General features: G+C 34.4%; 1 protein-coding gene and 1 long non-coding RNA gene across 2 annotated transcripts; both read right to left on the reverse strand.

Annotated features, from left to right (window-relative positions):
- Positions 1-1,833: 1,833 nt before the first annotated feature.
- Positions 1,834-2,561, reverse strand: LOC127838006 (uncharacterized). Its single transcript, XM_052365530.1, has 2 exons — positions 2,061-2,561; positions 1,834-1,953 (listed from the first exon to the last, which is right to left on the reverse strand). The coding sequence occupies exons 1-2, from the start codon at positions 2,559-2,561 to the stop codon at positions 1,834-1,836; spliced, it is 621 nt and encodes a 206-aa protein (XP_052221490.1).
- A 14,475-nt stretch (positions 2,562-17,036) lies between these two features.
- Positions 17,037-19,210, reverse strand: LOC127841247 (uncharacterized). Its single transcript, XR_008030821.1, has 4 exons — positions 19,145-19,210; positions 17,751-17,792; positions 17,450-17,524; positions 17,037-17,205 (listed from the first exon to the last, which is right to left on the reverse strand). It is a non-coding gene; the product is annotated as an uncharacterized LOC127841247 (long non-coding RNA).
- Positions 19,211-23,539: the final 4,329 nt, after the last annotated feature.

Here is a 23,539-nt window from a genome sequence, read left to right on the forward strand (position 1 = left end):
AAAACAATATATGCCCTCTTCTTTGAAGGGGGGGGGGCATAAAAATAGAAAAACAATTACAATAAACAACACATTAGAAAGGTTATCATCCTGATTTTAACACTAGAAATGATCATTCTTAAAAGCCATAAAAGTTTATTTGAAACTCAAAATACTAGTATGCAAAAGTAGAATTTGGAGAAAATATATTTGCAGTTGCTTCCTACAAACAATATCCCTATAAAAATTGCTAGAAAAAATCAATACACAGACTATTGAAATATTCTAAGGTGTAACTTTGATAAAGGATGGAAAAATGCCCTGTAAAATTGTAAAGAAAGTTGTAAAATAAGAGTTTTCAATAGCATATATAAGATTTTTGTGACATTCGATATAGTTTATGAAGAAATCAAAACATACATCGGTTGAACTATTATGGCTTAAAGTCAAATACTTTGAAAAAAAACACAGTAACCAACTGTCATAAAGCTACAAACTGAAAAATAGTCTTTGAATAAGTAAATGTTAATTGCTCAGGTGTGCAAAAATAAAGCACTTGACAAAAGACAAACTACATATCACACTTGTCGCATCCACTACTGGTGGAAAGTAAATAATGAAAATAAATAAAATCAGATTAAAACTGTACAGAAATCTTTTAAAAATGTCATTTTGAAGAATAAACACAAGACAAACAGTTCCAAAATATTTAGACATTCAAACACTATTATTGGTATACATTCCTATGATGCCTGTCAGAGAAATGACAGAAATGGTTTGCTTAATTACCCATACAAGTTGTGTAAAATTTTGTATCAACTGCCATGTTTTTAAATTCGTATTGTTATTGTTGGTAGAAAATCAAAAATACAACTCAAAACTTGTCCTATTTTATGAAAGCATAAGGATTGTATTGTTGATTTAGGAAACATATTTTCATAAAGCGTTTCTCCAAAACTTAACTACTATATTAACCCTTTTCACTCAGAAGCGAAGTGAAAATGCTGTGTGAACAGCATAAAACCAGAACAGCCTGCAAGTAACTCGCAGACTGTTCAGGTTTTATGCAGTTTGCTGCTCATCAGTATCTATGGGTTGGAAATGAAGCATACAAATTTGAATCTAGTAAGAAAGGTCGTGAATTAAATTTAACTTTCTAGGGGACTACAAAAGCATCAAAATACGTACCTAAGTGGTAAAGGGTTAATAATAGGAAAACTGTGACAAAACCATGTGGGCACTCAAAAAGCTTGGATAATCAATTTTTAAAAACCTTAACAGTTTGATTAAATGTTTTTCTACACAAAGGGCACTGTTTGTCCAACTTTCTGGCACAGCTGCAACAACACACCATGTGTCCACATGGAACCAAGACAACATTCCTGGCTTTGTCCATACATATCACACAATCTGAAAGAAAGAAACACAAGCTTGAAAGAAGAGCAAGGCGTATGATAAAAAACAATTTTCAGGTATCACATTCAAGGTTTTTCTTATAATATTAGCTTTATACATTAAATTAATATACTTAAGATACATATATGATTTTATGATACATAATCTATCACTATTACTGTATATACAGAAATTTACATGTCCAGTTCTTGTCAAAATTGAAAATTAATGCTTATCGCATTTAAAGCAAATCAATGCTTTGTGAGGGTATTTATTCATTATGAAAAAACATACAAGTAATTCTATTTGATTCACAACACTCAAATGAAATATAAATTTTGTCATATTCTTGATCAGTTTAGTTTTAAAGCCCTTATTACACTATCTGAAAGTAAAACCTAATTCATTTATGCCTATTCTTGAAATTGTTTAAAAAACATTTTCAATTACACTAAGTGTTTAATTATTCCTGTTCTTCGTTGGAGCTTGGGGCGCTGATATCTTTATCGCATCTACTAAACCCCTCATGAGCTGCATCCGCTCTTCATGCCTCCTCTCTTTCTCTCTGAGCTTGGTCGACTATAAAGCTCTGTAACATCTGCACCATTTGCTGACTACCTGAGACTTTAGACGTAGACTTTTTCGCTGGATGTTTATTTTTGTCGCTGTCTTCTTCACTACTTGACCTTTTTTTTTGTAAGTTCCATCTGGTCATCTTCACTACTTTCTTCGACTTGACTGGCAGATGACATTGTTTTTACAGGCGTCATGACCGGATCTTTTGCAAATATCTCGTCCAATTCATTTTCAAACAGGTAGGTCTTAAGACTACTACCTGATTTAGCATTGTGTGCTTTAATGTTTTTGTAGGCCCTTATTAGGGTCTTCCACCTTCCACTGACTTGTTCAGCTGAAAAATTGTAACCCTTTTCTCTCATTTCTTCCGATATCTTTTCCCACATACTTTTTTTCCTAAGTTTGCCCTGTGAAACTTTTGCCTCAAGCAACTGATAGGACCTAATCAGTAGTTGCGTTTGGGCCTTGTTCCACACCTGGTTATTGTTAGTGTCATTACCTTCTTCAGAAAACACACTTTGTGCTGGACTTTTCTGGTTTGTGACACACGCATGGGTTTTGAAAACATCCATATCTGTGAAGAAACATTCACAGTCTTCACATTGGAACATGGTCTTTGAACTGCTCAAAAATGTTCAATCTCTTGGACAAACTTCCCTGAAGAGAGAGAGAAAATAGCAATGACAATTATAGTTGTGCGAAAAATAAAGACAATACAGTGCCCCAGATAAGCTGCGTATCTGAGTCTTTCACCCTATTAAAATGTTTTAAGAAATACAATCTCATGCGAATAAAAAACTCAACCAAATTGAACTTTACGCAAACTCGTCAAATTTGATGCGTACGATACAATAGCTTCGATCGAAAATGCTTTGCTCATTTACGGTATTTTCTCTTTGTAATTTATTATCGTAACACGGCGACGCTTTCATTCAGCAAAACCAGGATGACGTAGCAGGAAAACAGTCAAAGATATTCAAACACCCTGCTTAACTCAATTTTATTGTTAAATAAAGCGTCTGACCAAATTTTTACAACGACAAACATCCGTTTTCAATCTTACTTAATCCATCGCTCATTGTACATGAAGTTGTAAAGCATCTGTACTTCCAATTTATATTACAATGCGAAATAAAAATGTTTTAAAGAGGTCGAAGACATCTGTGATTGTTGCACCAAAATACCAGTCAATCACAAACTTGTTCGAACCAAAAGAAAACAAGAGCCAATAAGTGCCCAAACATTCCTGTTATCGATTTTGTTTAAATGTTTGACAGTTAAAAAGATGTCAGTTAACATCAGTTTTTTATTTTAAGTTTAAAGTTTATATTATGGAATGTTTCAATGATTAAATTTTTTATGAAACATCAATTTATTTAGTTCATTGAGAAAATTTACAGTTGTAACCAATAATTACACGTGTGCAGTTTCAACAGAGGTAAAGTAGTAATGATATTACGGTATGCATTTTTATAATTCATTTTATCCTATTTCAAGAATGAAATCGCCCTATTGTTCAAAATCAATGGATGAAACCCCTATTTCCTAAATTATTCTCTGGGGCACTGACAATACTAGAACAATAGGCCCATGAGAGCCTTATTGCTCTACTGGCTCGTGTAGTTAAAGTTTAACCATTCACTTTTTACTGACTAGATGACTTAAATCGACATCACGCCATGACAAAAGCTCTTCTGGCACTTTGTGTCCAGTGTTGCTATAAAATTTTCTATTGTTTGATAATCAGAATTAATACTTATAAATATGTCTACGTCGTCGATTCACTAAATATTTGTGACTTGGATTTCTTTTCTTTTCACCAAAAAGTCATTTGGTACATATCTGTAGATCTAAAACTAATGAAATGGAAACGAAAACAAATCCACCCTACTAATTGTATGGAACGGATCGAAACTGTTTGGGGACACAGAAATTGTCGACAGTTTATAATCATAATGATATAAATAACACAACGTTAAAGGTCTCAAAATATACGGCAATATAATATATCGTTTATTCAAATATGAGCATACCTTTCTGACACTGGTGGTCACGGGCAGACTCTAATGTGTAAAAAAAAACACCGCAATTGCACTTGTATAATATCTTCGAAGCACATGGTGACGCCATCTTTGTTCCGACTGTTCCTCCTATTTCGCGGGCACAGATTTTACATGTCCGGAACATTGTTCTTAAGCGTTCGTAACAAGGAACAGCTGTGAATCACATCCAGAACACGGTTACGAGCGCACCCTATGTGATTATAGGAGGTTTTGGGGATTCCGATAATGACGTCACGTTTGCGCATGCTCAAATTTTGGCCGTCAAAACTGCGGCCATTCTGCTATTGTTTGCATTGATGAAGCGCATCGTGATAACGTTACAAACATATTCGCGACCCTTTTGAAGAACAAAAAATACTCAGAAATTGAAATTCTTTCAGATTAAATTGAATCCAATGAACGAACACAAATAAGGACGAAAACAAACAACAAATTGTTTGATTTTATGTTATCAACATATAGAAACTGATTTGAACCTATTTGTCTGTAAAAACTTACCTTGTTACAGATTAACTAAATCCTCTTGATAAATGTTAATGTTTTTTTATTTAATTGTTCACACCAATTTTGACACTCTTTGTTTCAGCATTTTAACCCTGTGTTTAATTGCCCCTTTCTTTATCACAAACCAATTATCTCGATATTATAGGATAATGTCCAGACAATTACTAAGAAAACAATGTGTCATAAACCCAGGGACCTATACTTGTATGACTCTGTATGGGGTCTCTGCATAAACCACATGTGTCTGGTCATTAAACACAATTTATGATACCTCCATGTCATCTCTCGACGTACTAAGTCAAAAACTTAACAGTTGCTTTAATAAAATATTTGAACATATTTAAAAATAGACATTTGTCCGAAATGGATTAACAGCTAGAAACTATTAAGTATATATATTAGCCAGTTTAAACATAATAATAAAGTGTTTAATAACTATACATTTAAAATATTGTACACATTTACTGCTACACAACTAACGTATTTAACGGGTACCTGCAAATGTAAACTCTGCTATAATGTGTAAAGATCGTGCGTTACTGCAGTGTTCGAAACATCATCATGAAAACAAGCTATCGCGTTTGGTCATTATAGGGATATAAAATACTTGCGTTAAATAAATTAAATGTGTAGATTAATGGTATCATAAAATGCTAGATTTGTATCGCCCATTATCACTACAGACGAGTTTTCAATAAACGTGTACATGCAAAGACAGTTCAATTTGCAAAATATGCAGGTATTTTTTTCAATTTGAATGCTTAAATTTATTAATATTTTCATTCAATGTTAACGAAACGAAAATTCATTCAATGTAAAAGAAAATTTAAAATATATTTCAAGATTGAAGTGTATTGAGCTATTTTAGGGCTTTGTTTTATAACTGATTCAATGCACCCCTCACACTAAATTTCAATACCGGATGAAAATAACACTATCGCATCCACACCACTTATAATAATATTCAAATTGTTATATGTTTTCTTATTTTTGAAATATCATTTATTCTTATTTTAAAAAAGAATACGGGTATTTATAGTTTTGTTTTGTGAAATTGTAAGTATTAAGTCTTCCGACGACCTTTACTCTGATACAATGCAATTGGCCGCGATCAAGAAGTTGACGGCCAATCTATTTTTAGTAACGGAAAACCCCTCTTGTGACGTCACACAAAAACCTCCTATATAAAACAATTGACAAATGTACACAACTGAGTCTATATATTCTAAACATCACCAGAACTTTTGTCCAGCGGTGAGCAATCCATTTGAATACTTTGTATTTTTCATTGTTTTTCTAAATAAGGCGCCATTTTGTCTCATTGTTATGACATTTGGTAAATGACGTCATGTATCGTTTTCATTTCTTGGTCATTATTTTTGGTCAGTCACGTCACTGACCAATTTTGGTCACTGGTGCCCAGAATTCTGGTCATTAATAACCAGAATCTTGGTCACTGCCCAGAATCTTGGTCACTGGCCAGTTTTGGTCATCAGCATTTAACAATTAGTCAAAATAGTGGAGAGTTGAGCTAAAGTCAAGATCTAGAATAGACGTAATTCTTGAGACAGTCATTCATTTTTCGAAGTAAATACCTATAAGTAATAGTCACATACGTTTTATAGTAATAATCCAAGGATATGAAGATTGTTTACAAGAAGTAAAACTGCTTTTGGAAGTGTTTTTAACACTTTTATTGTATTATTTACATAATTCTGAATGAAAGCAGAACTGTCTAATTGTGCGTCACATGTGTTAATCCGTGTAAACACTACCCTAGTATAATTACCGGGAAGCTGGCGGTTAGGAATAACTTACATTGTGTCACTCTCTAACGTGTTGTTTATTGCGATTATTGTCTTCGCACGAATAAATTATTGTTTGAACGTTTATTTTCGACTTGTGTCATATTTCAAAACGGATGGAACAAGCGTAACACTATATTAACAGCTATTTGAAAGCTATAAGTAATAAAGTATTTAAAACGGTATACCTCAAAGCAGAGGTAAGTTACATTTTGGTGGTACAGCGGTGGGATTGAAGTTTTAAACTCAATCCAGCGATATGAATCCGACGCTTATCTACGCTTAAAGTGATTTTTTTTAATTTTTTATAACGCTACCATTTGACACATACAATATTCACTTTTTATGTCCCCCACTATAGTAGTGGGGGACATATTGTTTTTGCCCTGTCTGTCTGTTGGTCTGTCTGTCTGTTTGCGCCAACTTTAACATTTTGCAATAACTTTTGCTATATTGAAGATAGCAACTTCATATTTGGCATGCATGTGTATCGCATGAAGCTGCACATTTTGAGTGGTGAAAGGTCAAGGTCATCCTTCAAGGTCAGAGGTCAAATATATGTGGCCAAAATCGCTCATTTTATGAATACTTTTGCAATATTGAAGATAGCAACTTGATATTTGGCATGCATGTGTATCTCATGGAGCTGCACATTTTGAGTGGTGAAAGGTCAAGGTCATCCTTCAAGGTCAGAGGTCAATTATATGTGGCCAAAATCGCTCATTTTATGAATACTTTTGCAATATTGAAGATAGCAACTTGATATTTGGCATGCATGTGCATCTCATGTTCAGGTCAAACATCGGACCTGTTGTTACGCGCGTTCACACGAATTTAGGCAAACAAATTCGCTGTGTGAATATATTAATCGGTAATCCTTTGTAACACGATTTAAAAAAATGTGTATTTTTAAATAAACTTAATAGTAATTGCAAGACACAATTTGCAAACAGTGGGTTGAAAAGTGTAATTTCGTACAGTAATTTATTACAATCGTATAAATCCAATATGAGTAACCCGAGGGCTGTAGACAGTGAAATAACCTTCCGCGACGGAAGTTGTTCGTCGTCTGGTGGCGATGAAGACACACCAGAATCGTACGCAGAGGTCTCGAACGGAAGCCAAACTGTACACGACGATGGGGTACGTGCGCTACGTGAGGAAATGTCGATCACGGCGTCTGTCTTGCGTTATGTCGTCACAGAGTTGACACTGCTGAAGGAAGCAGGGTGGGGCGTAACAACATCGACTGCTAACAAAGAGAACAACAACACATGTGTTGCTTCGGTACCAAGGCGTGTGGGTGATCCAGACTATGATGTACGCCTTGCGGGCGAGTACCGGGATAATTCAAGCGTTGGTAACAGAGGGCCCGACGTGAGGGGTCGAAGCCGGAATCTATTCCAAGGTAGCTGTAAATGCGGAAGAGGTTGCCAAGAAGAATTATGTGGGCCACAAAAGAACTTCGCCTTAGGTTAGTAGGCTGGTACGAGTAATGAAGAAATTCATCACAAGCCGTGACGGCCGAACACTATCATTGCCTAACTACACAAACAAACCAAGTGACTGTTCTTGTCATGATTATAATGTCAATGAAACAAGGATCAGTAGTGAAATGGTATCTTTGTTGATGCTAGATATCAATTTTGAATGTGACTGTGATCCAGGACGTTCTGAGCGAGGACAGACGACTGATCTCAGGCAATGCGAGTCACTTCATGCCCGGGGCCATTCCACCAGTGGTATCAGACGATCCACTCCACGCAGGATGTCGTTTTGGCCATTCCACCAGAGGTATCTGACGATCCACTCCACGCAGGATGTCGTTTGGGCCATTCCACCAGAGGTATCAGACGATCCACTCCAAACCGGATGTCAGACGAATCGATCCACCAAAGACATGGGGCATTAATTTTAAGTTCTGGAAATCAAATGAAATAATACGTTAGTAATTAAAAACAGTGCAGACGTTTGATATTATGAACTGTTAAATAATTTTGGCAGATGTGATAACATTAAATTGTAAAGTTATAAAAAACAGATACATACAATGAAAAGATTTTATAATAAACTGTCATGCTATGAACAATTACATACTTGAGGAACAGTTCTTACAGGCTAACACACGAAGCTAGTAGTTTAATAGATTGAACAGTTATTAATGTGTAACTACAATGCAGTTAAGTACCTTGTATATTTTTAATAATGAACTGAACGTGATGAATTAAGTTATGTGTAAGGCAGCAGAAGCTTTGCCTTATTAAGTGGGGGGTAATGATACACCCCAGGTGTAACAGTTGCACTTACCTGTTCAATTGACTGCCTCTTAAGTTGTTCATTCTATTCTGGTGACATTATGTGACTATATAAAATAATTGACAAATGTACACAACTGAGTCTATATAATCTAAACATCACCAGAACTTTTATCCAGCGGTGAGCCATCCATTTGAAAACTTTGTATTTTTCATTGTTTTTCTAAATAAGGCGCCATTTTGTCTCATCGTTATGACATTTGGTAAATGACGTCATGTATCGTTCTAATTTCTTGGTCATTATTTTTGGTCAGTCACGTCACTGAACAATTTTGGTCACTGGTGCCCAGAATTCTGGGCCCGTATTCACCAACCACCTAAGGGAGAAAAATAACCTAAGGTTTTCATTTTGCCTTAGATGTTATGTTTTCCCCTTAAATTTGAGGAAATGCCTAAAGTCATATTCACAAAAATCCTAACCTTAGAAATACGCCTTAGGTTGACCGTTTTTCCCTCAAAGTTAAGGGACACATACACCTCCCTTAAGTCCAACGAAATCACCTTAAAAATGGCGTCGTAGCAGACGAGTTTCAGTGGTTTTCGTCATTTTTCGACCAAACTCATTCCCAAAGGATGTTTTTTTTTTTTTAATGTATCACCGTTCTAAACAGAGACCGATTTGTATTCCATTGACTTTCAAAGTCCGTTTTTTAAACAGTCTACCGGAAGTAAAATTGTTGTCATCTAACGCGAATTTCATGATTACAATAATAATTAGATTTTTGTATCATTTAACGTCATTTCTTTGTGTGCATCATATATTTGAAGAAATGGAAATAATAGGATACTAGCAGGCTTTATGTACTTGTGCCTGGGATGTGTTTACATATCTGACAATTTGGTTATATTGACTTCCGGTTCCGGTTTACTGTGTTGCAGCGGCGAGTGCATTACTAAGAAGAAAAATAAAAAAAATACATCAGATATAACCCCCTCCCAGTAGGTCATACCCTGGTTCTTTGAAATTGAAATACTGTGCAACCCAACTGCCAAATTGTGTTGCTACAAACGTCGAATTATATTAGTTTTTTTCAGTTTGAAAATCGTGTTCGGAAATCTTCAAGATGGCCGCCATTTGTTCCATTTTATAATAGTAACGTTACGTCTTAGAATAGCAAACCAAATTAACTATGGATGGTAAAAACACTCAAAAGTCGTCGTCAAGTATTGACCACATACATAGCCAAAAGTCCAAGCAGCTCAGTGCCTTAGATCATGACTATAATGTCCGAAATGAGAACTTGTGTGTTGATTGTAAAGATCTGCTCCCTTATGATGGAAACAGTATTCAATGTGAACTAAGTGATAGCTGGTATTGTGTTCCTTGTTCAGGAATTACTCATACGTTTTACCAGGAGCTACTTTCAGAGGAAAACAATGGAAACTGCATTTGGTACTGCAATGGTTGCAAGAAGGCGATTCCGGGTGTGAGAAAAGTTCTGAACATGGTGAGTTTGATAAAAAATTCACAGGATACAATGATGGTAAGAATTGAAAAAATAGAGAGTCAGTTGATCAACATAGGCCCTAATACTCAGTTAAATACAGAATTTGAACTAGACCATGCCATTTTAGACATGAAAGAACGTGAAAAAAGAAAGAATTATGTTATCATTTATAACTTGCCCGAATCAAATGTGGAATCCCCTGAGGAAAGAAAATCTCACGATGATGTAGTGTTGAAGTAGCTATGTGGATCAGTAAACGTAAATGATATACCAACAGAAATAACTCGACTAGGTGTAAAAGTAACACTAGATCACGGCCAATGAGAGTGGTGTTTGATAATGAACAAGCTAAATGAAAACTCCTTAAGAACAATCGTGTGTTTAAAGACAAAATCCAGACAACACCTGACTATACATATAGACAGAGACAAATGAACATGAAAATGAAAGAATAGGTTGCTAAACGCCGTGTGATTGATCAAATATTTACGTTCAAGAAACTGAAAGAGGAATAATATTCCAAGCCAAAACAAATTCAAATCCCTGAACAGCCCCCACGAACAAATTCTCCAACAAATATACAATCTGCTCGAAGCATGCGGTCAAGACCTGAAAATAATGTAAGCCCTAGCCAGTCGCCCACTTTTTTATCTCATCATTCTAGTCAGTCAGTCAAATATGATGGCACAAGCTCTAATGAAGGTGCCATTTAGGCAGAGGATCGGGAAAAGGGACCGGACGTGGCCCGGGAAGAGGTCGCCGTTAGATTCCATGAAAGACAAAGTTAACAGTTCATTAAGTTTAGTTGAAGTTAATGTTTCCAGTTCATTTAATGTTAATTCGTCTGATTCAATTGACGGCAGTTCTGTTTGTTTAAACATTTCCTCTAGGAAGGAGAGCAATGGGATTATTGCAAATTTATATAAAGACATTTATTTTTCCAAAGTGACAATACTTCATGGTGGTAATGATGCAGACAATTTTCATGAACATGAATCTAGTGTTTCAAGTGTTAACGCCTCAATTGACACGGAATTATATGCAAGTAGTACCAGCTTGAATTCTTTTGCAAGTGACACTGAAATGTATGGGAACAGTAATACCGATGACACTGAAATTTATATGAGCCGTCCAACAATCCCTTCTTGTAGCAACGATAGCTTTAGTATTGAAAATCATGAAGGTCTTAAATGTCTTTACACAAATGCTGACAGTTTAGGCAATAAATGGGCTGAATTGGAATCTTTAGTTTACATTCACCAGCCGGATATAGTAGGAATAACAGAAGTTATAACGGGTGACAGAGTTGATGTTTCGAGTTACTTACTGGAGGGTTTTCAGCAATTTGTCAATCCTAAATATTGTGTTAGTGGAAATAGAGGTGCAATTTTATTCATTAGAAACGGTATTGATGGAGGAAGTTATATAAAACTGAACAATATTAACTGTAAAGAAAGTTGCTGGTGTGAAGTGAGAACTAACAATGAAATTTTTTTGATTGGTCTAGTGTACAGATCACCAAATTCTCACCAAGAAAACAACTTACAATTAAATGAATTAATGAGCGCGATTGGCCAAGAAAAGCATCTTAAAAAGATCATTATGGGTGACTTCAATTATAGAGATATTAATTGGGATCAATGGACGTCATCAGCTCCTGAGACCTGTAGTAGTCATGAGTTTATTGAGGCAGCCAGGGACAGTTTTTTGTTTCAACATGTGAATTTCTACACAAGATATAGAAACTCTCAACAACCGAGTGTACTGGATTTGGTGTTCTCAACTGATGAGTTATTAATTAATAACTTACAATACTATTCTCCTATAGGTAAAAGTGACCACGTTGTGTTATCATTTATTATTGACTGTAACTCTAGAGTAAATTACCAGGCCAAAGAAAACTTCTTATATGATAAAGGAGACTATGATGCAATCACCACAGAGTTGTTAAACGTCCAATGGGAGGATGAATTTTTTGAAAAACCTTTTAATGAAAAATGGATTTATTTAAGAGACAAGATACATACCTGTATGGATAAATATATCCCTAAGAAAAGTTATATTTGGAACATCTAAAAAAAATAGACCTATATGGATGACAAAGAATGCACTTAAGGCTATAAAAAAGAAACACCGTTCTTGGCAAAAGTATATGAAAACAAGAGAACACACTCTTTTCCAACACTACAGTAGAGATAGAAATGCTGCTACTCGTGAATGTAGAAGAGCACAGGCTGATTTTGAACAAAAGATATCACACGAAAATAACCCAAAGACCTTTTTTAAGTACGCAAATTCAAAAAGAAAAGTCGATGTTGGAATAGCAAAATTGAAGAGAACTGACAATTTATTAGCAGAAGATGACAGTAAAAAATCTGAGGTGTTAAATGCTTTCTTTAAAAGTGTTTTTGTACAAGAAGATGTTGAAAATGTTCCAAATCCTAGTAACAGGAGTAATGGACAGACAATTAGTGATCTGAACATTGATGAAGAAAAAGTTCTGAAATTACTTGAAAAATTAAATCCTGTGAAATCTTCGGGTCCGGATCTTTTACATCCAAGAGTCCTAAGAGAGACTAAAACTGCTATAGTTGTACCCTTATCAATTATTTTTAAACAATCATATCTAGAGGGTGAAGTTGTTGATGACTGGAAAAATGCCCATGTTAAAGCCTTATTTAAAAAGGGCTCAAGAGAAGATGCTTCTAATTACCGTCCTATTAGCTTGACTTGTATTTCATGCAAAATAATGGAAAAACTAATCCGAGACCACATTGTTAGCTATATGATTAACAATAAGTTGTTTTCAGACATTCGGTATGGTTTTCGATCCCTTCGTTCATGTGCTTTGCAGCTGCTTGAAGTTATGGAGACTTGGACTAAATGGTAAGATGATAAAAAAAGCTTTGATTGCATATATTTTGACTTTAGTAAGGCATTCGATACCGTACCTCATGCTAGACTGATCAAGAAACTTATATCCTATGGAATTGATGGGAAAATGCTAAGTTGGGTAAAATCCTTTTTGAATAATAGAAAGCAGAGAGTCGTTGTGAATAAGGATATGTCAGAATGGAGTGAAGTTACCAGTGGCGTACCTCAAGGAAGCGTACTCGGGCCAACACTTTTTTTGATATACATCAATGACATTGACGACATGATTGAAAGCACTATCCGACTGTTCGCTGATGATACAAAGTTGTTCAGCTCAACTGAAGTGCCCTTGGACAATGCCCAAATACAGAGAGATACTGATAGACTTTCCCAGTGGAGTGATACATGGTTATTTAAGTTCAATACCGCGAAATGTAGTACTCTTCATTATGGTATACATAACCCAAATATTACTAATTTGTTAGGAAAAGGACCTGATAAAACAGAAATACCTAATAATACTCAAGAATGTGACCTTGGAATACTCTTTTCTACTGACTTGAAATTCTGTGAGAATATAAATAAATGTATTCACAAAGCAAACGGTATGATTGGGCTTGTGAAAAGAACTTTTCATCACATAAATACAAAACAATTTAGAAAACTCTACAAAGGCTTGATAAGACCTCATCTTGAATATGGAAACTAAATATGGCACCCTAGATTTATACAGGATATTGAAAGTATAGAGCGGGTAAAAAAGAGAGCAACCAAGCTAGTCTATTGTGTGAAACATTTACCATACCCAGAAAGATTAAAAGTTTTGAAGATTCCAACATTAGCATATCGTCGTTTTCGTGGGGACGTGATTGAGGTGTATAAGCTGTTAACATGGCAAAGAAGATATTGAGTACACTAAGTTTTTTTTATCTAAATCCTAATACAAACAGAGGACACTCACTTAAACTTAAGAAAAAGTCTTTTAAGAAAGATGTCAGGAAACACTTCTTCTCTCAGAGGGTAATCACACCATGGAACCTTTTAACAGATGAAATCGTCACTGCACCGTCACTGAATACTTTTAAAAACCGATTGGACATATTTATGAAAGACCAATTTTACACAGTAATACCGGATAGAACCTGGGTCCCTGGCCATGAGGGGGCTATTAGAGGCTGAGCCAGCCTGAGGCCCTAACCGGATATATATGTATGTATGTATGTATACTGTATCGCATGTCAGATTGTGTTTATCTATCCCTTTTGCAATGTACGAATGTGTGTATCAACTCGGAATTATGAAGTAAGTGCAAACTATTTTTCTGTTTATTTGCTTAAATAATTGATTTGTTTTTTTCAGAATGGCCAGACGTTTTATTCACAGGGTAGATTTACTAGACAGTCTACAAAATTCAGAACTTATTGAACGCTACCGTTTGGACAGACAGGGAATTTTATTTCTTGACGACATACGGTGCTGTCCGGTAATCTTGCGCAGTTAAGGGTCAATAGGTTTAAAAATATGTTCTTTTATAAATTGACAACATAATATCTAAATTTTAAATGAAAATAAGAGGTTCGTGTGCTTATTAACACAAAAATATCTGATTAATTCAGTGCAGAACTGGCCGATTTGATCTCAAAACAAACATGACTCACCTCATTTTGAAACTATCACAGTGTCCGGTATTCTTGCGCACTTGGTGTAATGACCTCATTCAGGCAAAATGGTAGACATATGGTGTCAAATTAGTGACAAAATACATTCCAGAACAATTATTTAAAACATTTTGTAAAACCATTCAAATTTAATGTTGATTAATAGCTGCACTTCGGTTTCTTTGATGATGGTGGTGGTATTCTGTTGACTGTAGCAAAATAAACATGAAAATTTTAAATTAATTTATTTCTAGCGTGAAAAAAAAATGTTTATGCATAACAGGTCTAATTTTGCCACGATAATGCTTCCATAGTTTACAGAAAATATAAAAACTATGCCATTGCGCATGCGGAGATCATACCAAATGTGGTTTGACAGAATGGCGGGAAATAATGACAATGTCGTCTGATGCGATATATTTTCAATGGCCAACAATACCATAACTAATCGAATATTGTGCAATGGAATGCTAAATTATACGCTGGATTTATGAATTCTTAATATAAAGTATGAAAACGCAAATGACTGCATGGAATTTGTGATTCATTTCGAATTGATCGTAAGTAGGTCAGTGTTTACGATACATGTACAATGTATAGGGATAACGCAACCGGTGTTAAAATGTAATGATCGTATTTTATTTTGCATGGAATACGTACCTTTTAAATCCGTTAATTCTTAAAAATGTGAAATCCCATCTTTTATCACTAAAGAAAATCATTCGTCGTCTACGAAATTCGCAAACTGCGAAATGCGCAAGATTACCGGATGCGCAAGATTACCGGATTTAACTGTACTTACTCCTTTAATTGCACCAACAAACAACAGGAACAATAGTTGACACAGTATTGAACAAATTCTCATTTCTTTAAGATATGTTGCTACATCTACCATTCAACTAAATGATGGAGATGTCCATGAGGTTTCACAACCCACAGTTTCGCGGGTTATAACACAGGTTGCAGATGCATTGACTGAACCTGAAATTGTTAGACAGTTAATAAGTCTACCAACTGCTTCTGGAGAAATCCGCCAAATCAAGGAGGACTTTAACAATATTGCCAGATTCCCAAATGTAATAGGGGTAATCGATGGCACACATGTCCACATTCAAGCCCCACATGGGGATGAAGCGGCTTATGTGAACCTGATGGGATACCATTCTATTAAAACTCAGGTAATGTTGTTATTTTCAAACTATTGTAAACATAGCTATATAAAATATTTAATTCTTTAACTTTGTAAATTGGTGTTCAATGTTTTTTTATGAAGGTTTAATCATTTATATAAACACATTTTTAATATATGCATACAGTTTATGATTTATTCTGATAACCTTTTTTAATGTGCACAATAAACATGCTTATTTGATTTAAAATTCCTTAAAAATTCCAATAAATAATTGGGAGCCAATTTAACATTCTTCTTTATTATATTCTCTATTTATACTGAAATGCATGGATTGTGAATGACATTTTAATATAACTTCTTATTTGTTGTTCAAATGTTTTTCTAATATGGTATCGTGTACCATACTACAAATAAAAAAGTGGTCAAAATATACAAGTGGAAAATAATATTAATACTATGTTTGTATCGCCATATATATTTTTTTTTGACAGATTATGTTTGATGCCAATTGTCTCATTAGAGACATTGTACCGCGATGGCATGGTGCTGTCCATAATGCCAGAATCCTAAGGCAAAGTGGCCTACATCAAATCATGGAGCAGAACCTTGTCCATGACCAACATCAATATCTCCTTGGAGATTCAGGTTATCCGTGCAAGATATGGCTTCTGACTCCATTCATGAATCCAGCTGATGAGCACCAGCTGATTTACAACCGGTTAGAAAAAATACATTGTAAATTCTATTTAATTGTAACAGATATTCCATAATAAACATCATAGCTCATATAAAAGCACCCCTCGTGCTCAATATAAATTTTTCACTGCAATGTTTGAATAAATTTATGAGCGACAGTCAAGTTTCTGCGATTTACTTATGAAAGAATGTCATTACTTTGACCTCAAATAAATGCTCCCCCACCGCATCTCATTCCTGAGCAAAATGTAAAGCACCCTTGGTGCTTATATGTGAATGTATGATTTATGTAAATACTATAATTTCATATTGTGTGTAACTCTCTTTTTAATGTATTACACTTCATAAAAAAGTATCACGTTATACTTAGCCTGTGTGGACTGCACAGGCTTATCTGGGACGACACTTTACCCATATGCATTATGCCCAGTTTTGTCAGAACGCGACTCATATTCACATTTAATTAGTCATGTTTTCAGAGCTGTTAATGCAAATGACTTGCATTTTAATTGAAACAACTAAACTTACTAAAGTTACTGTATACAATTTTTCCAAAAATTATAAAAAATACACAATGTAGACGAATTTCATGTAACTCTTTAATATAACTAAACTTTATCTTCATAACAAAATAATAACAAATAACAAAATAATCTATTCCTCATCAAATCGCGCCAACTGGGCCTCAAACAATTGTATTTGAAGCTCCAGCTTCCTCTTCTTCAAGGCATTAAGTTCATGTAGACTACAATGACTGCAACTAAATGGATATAAAAAACATGGTATAATTATTTAATTTTTACTTCATTTTCAAAAACAGTAAATATTTTAATGGCTCCTTTTTTGTATAATGAAAACTGGTAAATAATGATAACACTTCATGTTTATTCAAATGATAACACTTCAGGTTCAGTCATCCATATTATGCACATGTTTCTGTTATCTAGATCCTTGTGTAGAATAATTTACATTGTATTATATTTGAAAATACATAACATACATACCATGAAGGTGATGGTTTGTCTGGAGGAGAAATAGTTGAGCTTCTAGAGCCATTCTCAGCCATCGATGGTGTATATCTGAAATAAGTGCATCATGTCTAAAGTCAGATGTATTTACCATTACAATTTTTGATATTCAAGATATGTTTGTATAATATTAAAATGTAAATAATGCATTTGTCTGATAGCGAGTGTTTTTTTTTTGCAAATTATATGCATGTACATGTATATATATATAATTTCTGTTTATGAAATTGCATGTAAGTTAATTGCAATAATAATGTTTTCATAAGTCATGCCTCACCTTCTTTTCTGATTAAAGGAAACTGATTTTGACATCGCAGCACTAAAATTAAATAATATTAAATATCAATTATATAGACCTATTCAAAATGTAAGTTCACTTTTAAACATGTACAAAAATCATGTGTGCATTATTTTATTTTGTATGGCCATAGATCGATAGATCGGGGGTATATTGTTTTTTTTTCCTGTCTGTCTGTCATTCTGTTCCAAAATTTTCACCTTGGGTAAAGTTTGATAACTTTTGCAATATTGAACAAAGCAACTTGATATTTACCATGCATGTGTATCTCATGGAGCTGCTCATTTTGAGTGGTGATCCTTGCAAGGACCATATTATACTAAACGAATCTTGGCTTTATTGCACTGCTTTTAGATTGATATTCGTTATATGCGTTATATATAATTGTCGCAAAAATAGTGTATTCAATATACTGAAACTGCCAGTTTATATTTATTTCTGTTTCGGCTATGTTATTGTATTTGTCGAATCTGACACGTGTCCTTTTATCTGGGCGTAGGTACGTAATGTTTTGTAAAGATTTATCAAATTATTTTGAATAGCACACGTAGGATGCAAAAATGTGTGTGCTTGTAATTTGCTGTGCGGTTCCACTTACCGATTTTTAAATGCCCAAAACACTAGCGTAAATATAATTACCCAACTATTGAAATAAACTTATCAACTCATATATTGTATAAAATTGCATCAACTTTTCACATACATTCAAAAGGAAATATTACATGTGGGTGCAATCATTTGCTCTTAAAATGTTAAGTTTATAATTATTACAATGTTCATTATTGTTTAAAATATTTTATTTATATACACCGTCCGATTGTTTAAGTTTTCTAAAACCTTCTTTAAAATATCATTCAAAGTTCTTGTTGTTTTTTTTTCAAACGAGGCTTTGTTTTCTGGCAAAATAACAAACATTTTTTTCTATTGAATAGCTTGCATGGACACTCCTCGGACACTCCTTGCGTGCTCAGCGTTCCGATATTTGCACAAACAAGTCATTTTGAAATAGCATATATATTTATGATTTTGCGCTGTTAAAAAATGCTCTACATTAAACAGTTTGGCGCCATAACGAAACGTAAATATATAATTAAAAAAAAGATCCAGGGTTTTTTATGCTGGATTTAATTCAGAATTAATTGACTGCCATACAAATTGTATGGGGTGTATTGATGAAATTTGGTAACGTCCTCGTCAACAGTTAACCTGCTACGTATTGCCGGTATTGCACGCCTCTGCATGTGTGCTCTGTTTACTATCTTTACCTTGTAAAGGCCTGTAAATCAAGCATTACGGTAAGTGCACAAACACAAAACATGTCTTGAAAACCGAAACTATGTTTACATGCCATTGAATAATAAATTAGATTTTACCTTTCGATAAACACCCATTACGAATCCTCATATTAACGTGCGGCCTTTCCCGGATCTCTCAGCTTTCTACAAATCATATGACACGATATAGATATATTGTTTTGCTATTAACAATTTAGGGATATAATAGCTGTATTTAAATACGGATTTTGATTGTGGATGCATATAGACTAAACCATATGCGATTGCAATCATGTTTATATGACAAATATGATATGTGTTTGTGCCATACTTAAAAATTGACCAATTGCTGAACACAATGTTGTGTTTTTATTGTAAATAAAGGCGGACTTGTTGCATCCTTTGACGTACTTATGAATTGCAAATAAAACTGGAAGAACAATGTGCCGTTGAAATATTATGAAATATGTGTGCGGTAAATACAACATATGTATTCAGATGTATTAGGCTGCTCGCTCTCCTTAATCCATTTATGCCTAGCGCTTATAACAAAGGCCTTGGCAAACAGCGTAGACCCAGATGAGACGCCGCATGATGCGGCGTCTCATTAGGATCTGCGCTGTTTGCTTAAAGGAATTTGTGTAAGAAATATTATAAATATAGAAATAAATATAATCGACATCCCTAATTTTGGAAATAAATTGATCCAATTTAGAAGGATGGGAGAGTCCACTAGGCATAAATGGGTTAATCTGGCTTATAGTGTTGTCCCTACTTGAAACATATTTTGGAAATGTTTTGAGGAAAAAGGTTTTATTTTCTTCTAGTGATATAATTATTAATGTTCGTGATTAACAAATAAAATTTAAACTACAAACAGATCTTTAATTATATTATACGAAGCGATTTTTATGCTTTCCAAACATGTACTTTGAATTATTAGCCGTTGCGTTACAATGCAATATTTTGGCGATGTTTTCACACTGTTAATGTGTTTGCGGGCGTTAAATTAAATTAAATAATGTACTTGGATCAAGGATGTGTACTTCTTAACTATCTCCTCTAGTAAAAAGTATATAGCGTTAATCGTTGCGCTAAACACGGCGAAGTTTTTCTGTTTACCACGCTTAGTCGATATAAGATATATGTTTTAGAGTTAAAACGTTAAATGCAATTCACAATGCATAGCCATACAATGCTTGCGAATTAACTTTTATGTTTGGCAGTAGGCTGCTCCTTATTGGCAAGTGTCCAAATCTTACATGCTTCGGAACAGGTAAACAGAACCTATTCAGATACAGGTTATTCCCGTAGTCGTTAAACTTTAGAATTGTTATTCAATCACATGCTATAAATGGACAATAACTCGCTGGCGTATTATTAATGACATGCCTTTTAATTTAGAAACGTACTTCTAGCCTTTGTTCACATTATCAGAAATGAGCTTGCGCATACAAGGGAAACATTATACTCAAGGATAAAATATTACTTGGCTTTAAAATTAAACGTAAACAAAATCCAAACTTTGTTTATTAGAAGGACATTTGTAAACGCAATTCAACCGCACCTATAATGCAAAATATATCTATTACAGCTTGCATTAGTTGACAATACATTTATGTATTATCTTCGGTGGTAATGAAAAGGTCATAGACCGGACGGACTCGTATGACTTGAAGGAAAGAACAGACACAATATTGTTGATTGAAAACGGGCATTTATAATAAAATGCCATAAAAAAAGATAAAAATAGAACAGATTCTTTCCAGAAAGGCATAATGGGTGGTAAAAACACGCCACACGCATATACACATACAAAAACATGCATTTGTGAAGTTGAATGTGATGACGGCGGGAAAAACACGCCCAAAATAAGTATAAAAGACACATATTTGATGCGTATAACAGTAAAATAAGAAACAAGTGTGTTTTACACACAGGTAAAAAAAATACATAATACGGGAGTCAAAACCTTATGGCGGAGAAGGGGTGGAGGTGGGTTGTTAATTTCGACCATATTGGATTGCACGTTAGTCTAGAAGGATCCAAAGGGTCACAATGGCCAACACTGAATTTGATTGGTCAAAAGAGCCCATGTGACCCCGCACTGAGGTTATAAACAAGTAATTAAATATAAGGCTTGAACTAATATAATGTTCAACAATTAAGAAATCGTACAATGACATAAAATCTTTTATGTGTGCATAAAATATTATTAATGTATTGTCCTCGGTGGTAATGAAAAGGTCATAGACCGGACGGACTCGTATGACTTGAAGGAAAGAACAAACACAATATTGTTGATTGAAAACGGGCATTTATTATAAAATGCCATAAAAAAGATAAAAATAGAACAGATTCTTTCCAGAAAGGCATAATGGGTGGTAAAAACACGCCACAAAGGGGACCGGAACGGGAACCCCGCCGCCCATGAAGTACGGGAGAGGACCGCAATTCGAAAAGGGGGTAGTTGCCCCTGAATAAATATAAAAGTAGCCTTACGATTAAGGTCAGGTAATGTGAAAATTAAGGACAAATAAGCATTATAAGCTTTGATTTGTAAAGAGCCCCTAGGCTTAAATCCTCTATCTGCTAATTAATAACAAAGTATAGAACATAGTGAAGTAAATTAATTGAAAACAATAGGATTGGTGTTCAACGATCACTAGAATAAGCATTACTTTATTTTATGTGTATGCTCCATAAGAAAAACACTGCCAGAAAAAGCAGTTTTAATAAGAATTGCTTAACCTAATTGTCAACAAAATTGACTTAGACCTATATGTAAATAATTGGAGCTGCGACCTTAACCGGTCAGAGATTAAACAACCAATATTTGCATAAAGTATAAGCACTAGTCAAAATGGTGAAAGACTACCTGCAGCCTTAAACTGTCAGGGAAACATAACTTTTACAGCAAAACAACAAAAGTAAGGTAAGAAGATGCACACTTAAAGGAGTAAGCAATCATGAAGAAAAAACCATGTATTTGCGGCCTTAAAATGTCATACAATATAGGAGATATACCCAACAAATAATGGCTTTAATAAACAGCCTTGTTAAAAGGTGAAACGTTTGCTTGCAGCCTAAAACTGTCAGGTAAACATTTATTGTACGGCAAAGCAACACACGATAAAATAAGACAACGTACCGGTAAAAGAGTAGGCAATCAATAATATAGTATAATCCCCGATCCGAGCACTAAACCGCCAGACAACATAGGAGATATAAGCAACAGATACTTGCCTTAAACAGCAGCCTTATTAATAGATGAAAAATTACCTGCAGCCTTAAACTGTCAGGTAAACATAAATTGTAAAGCAAAGCAACGAAAATAAATATAAAAAAAGATGTACCGGTAAAAAGTAAGCAATAATATAGTAAAACAATGGAGCTGTGGCCCTAAACCATCATGCATAGGAGATATGTACAACAGATATGGCCCTAATTACGGGCCTTTGTTATAGGTGAAAAATTACCTGTATCGATAAGAAAGTAAACAATAATATGTTATACAATGGAGATGCCTTAAACCAACAAGATGCCCAAACAGATGTATACAACAGATTTTGGAATTAAGACCAAGTACAGGTACCTGTTAAGAGGTGAAAATGAATGTGCAGCTTTAAAGGGATCTTTTCACGCTTTGGTAAATTGACAAAATTGAAAAAAGTTGTTTCAGATTCGCAAATTTTCGTTTTAGTTATGATATTTGTGAGGAAACAGTAATACTGAACATTTACCATGGTCTAATATAGCCATTATATGCATCTTTTGACGATTTTAAAACCTAAAAATTATAAAGCGTTGCAACGCGAAACGATTGAATAATTTGGAGAGTTCTGTTTTTGTCGTTAAATTTTGTGAAACTACGAAGATTGCTTATATAAGGTATAAAATGCTTCACATGTATGTACTCGGCGGAATAGCTCAGTAGGCTAGAGCGTTTTTACTTCAGTACTCTGGCAGGACTCCAGGGGTCACTGGTTCGAAACCTGGTCCGGGCAATGTTCTTTTCCTTTTTTTAATTTTATTCTTGATTTTTTACTGGAGCTTTTACGATCCAATGTTTACATTTATCGATATAAAGCATTTAATGAATAAGTTAAAAAATGCCAAAATCTGTGAAAAGGCCCCTTTAAACTATAAGGTTAACCTTAAATGTACAAGAACATGACGAAGCAAAATATTAAAATGTAGTGGTTAAGTAGTAAGGTATCATGAACCCAGTGTAAAACAATTTAGGGGCTTCCTTTAACCATCAGACAACGTATGAAAAATATTTAACACATATTGGCCTTAAAAAAGAGTATTGGTAAAATTTAAATACAATCTGCACCCTTTACCTATCAGGTAAACATAGATTGTACAGCAGAACAACATAAGTAAAAATATGTACCCATACAGGAGTAAGCAATCATATAGTAAAACAATGGCACTGTTTTCTTAAACTATCAGACAATGAGATAAAAAAAGACAAACATTGCCTTAATA

Source organism: Dreissena polymorpha, chromosome 1 (genome assembly GCF_020536995.1).
Source record: "Dreissena polymorpha isolate Duluth1 chromosome 1, UMN_Dpol_1.0, whole genome shotgun sequence".
NCBI lineage: Eukaryota > Metazoa > Mollusca > Bivalvia > Myida > Dreissenidae > Dreissena > Dreissena polymorpha.

Bases quoted from the DNA above. Each gene is read 5' to 3' on its own strand.
- LOC127838006 (XM_052365530.1), bottom strand. From the start codon at position 2,561: ATGTTCCAATGTGAAGACTGTGAATGTTTCTTCACAGATATGGATGTT. The intron at 1,954-2,060 runs GTCAAGTAGTGA...AGAGCTTTATAG, and splicing joins TGGAACTTACAAAAAAAAAG to TCGACCAAGCTCAGAGAGAA.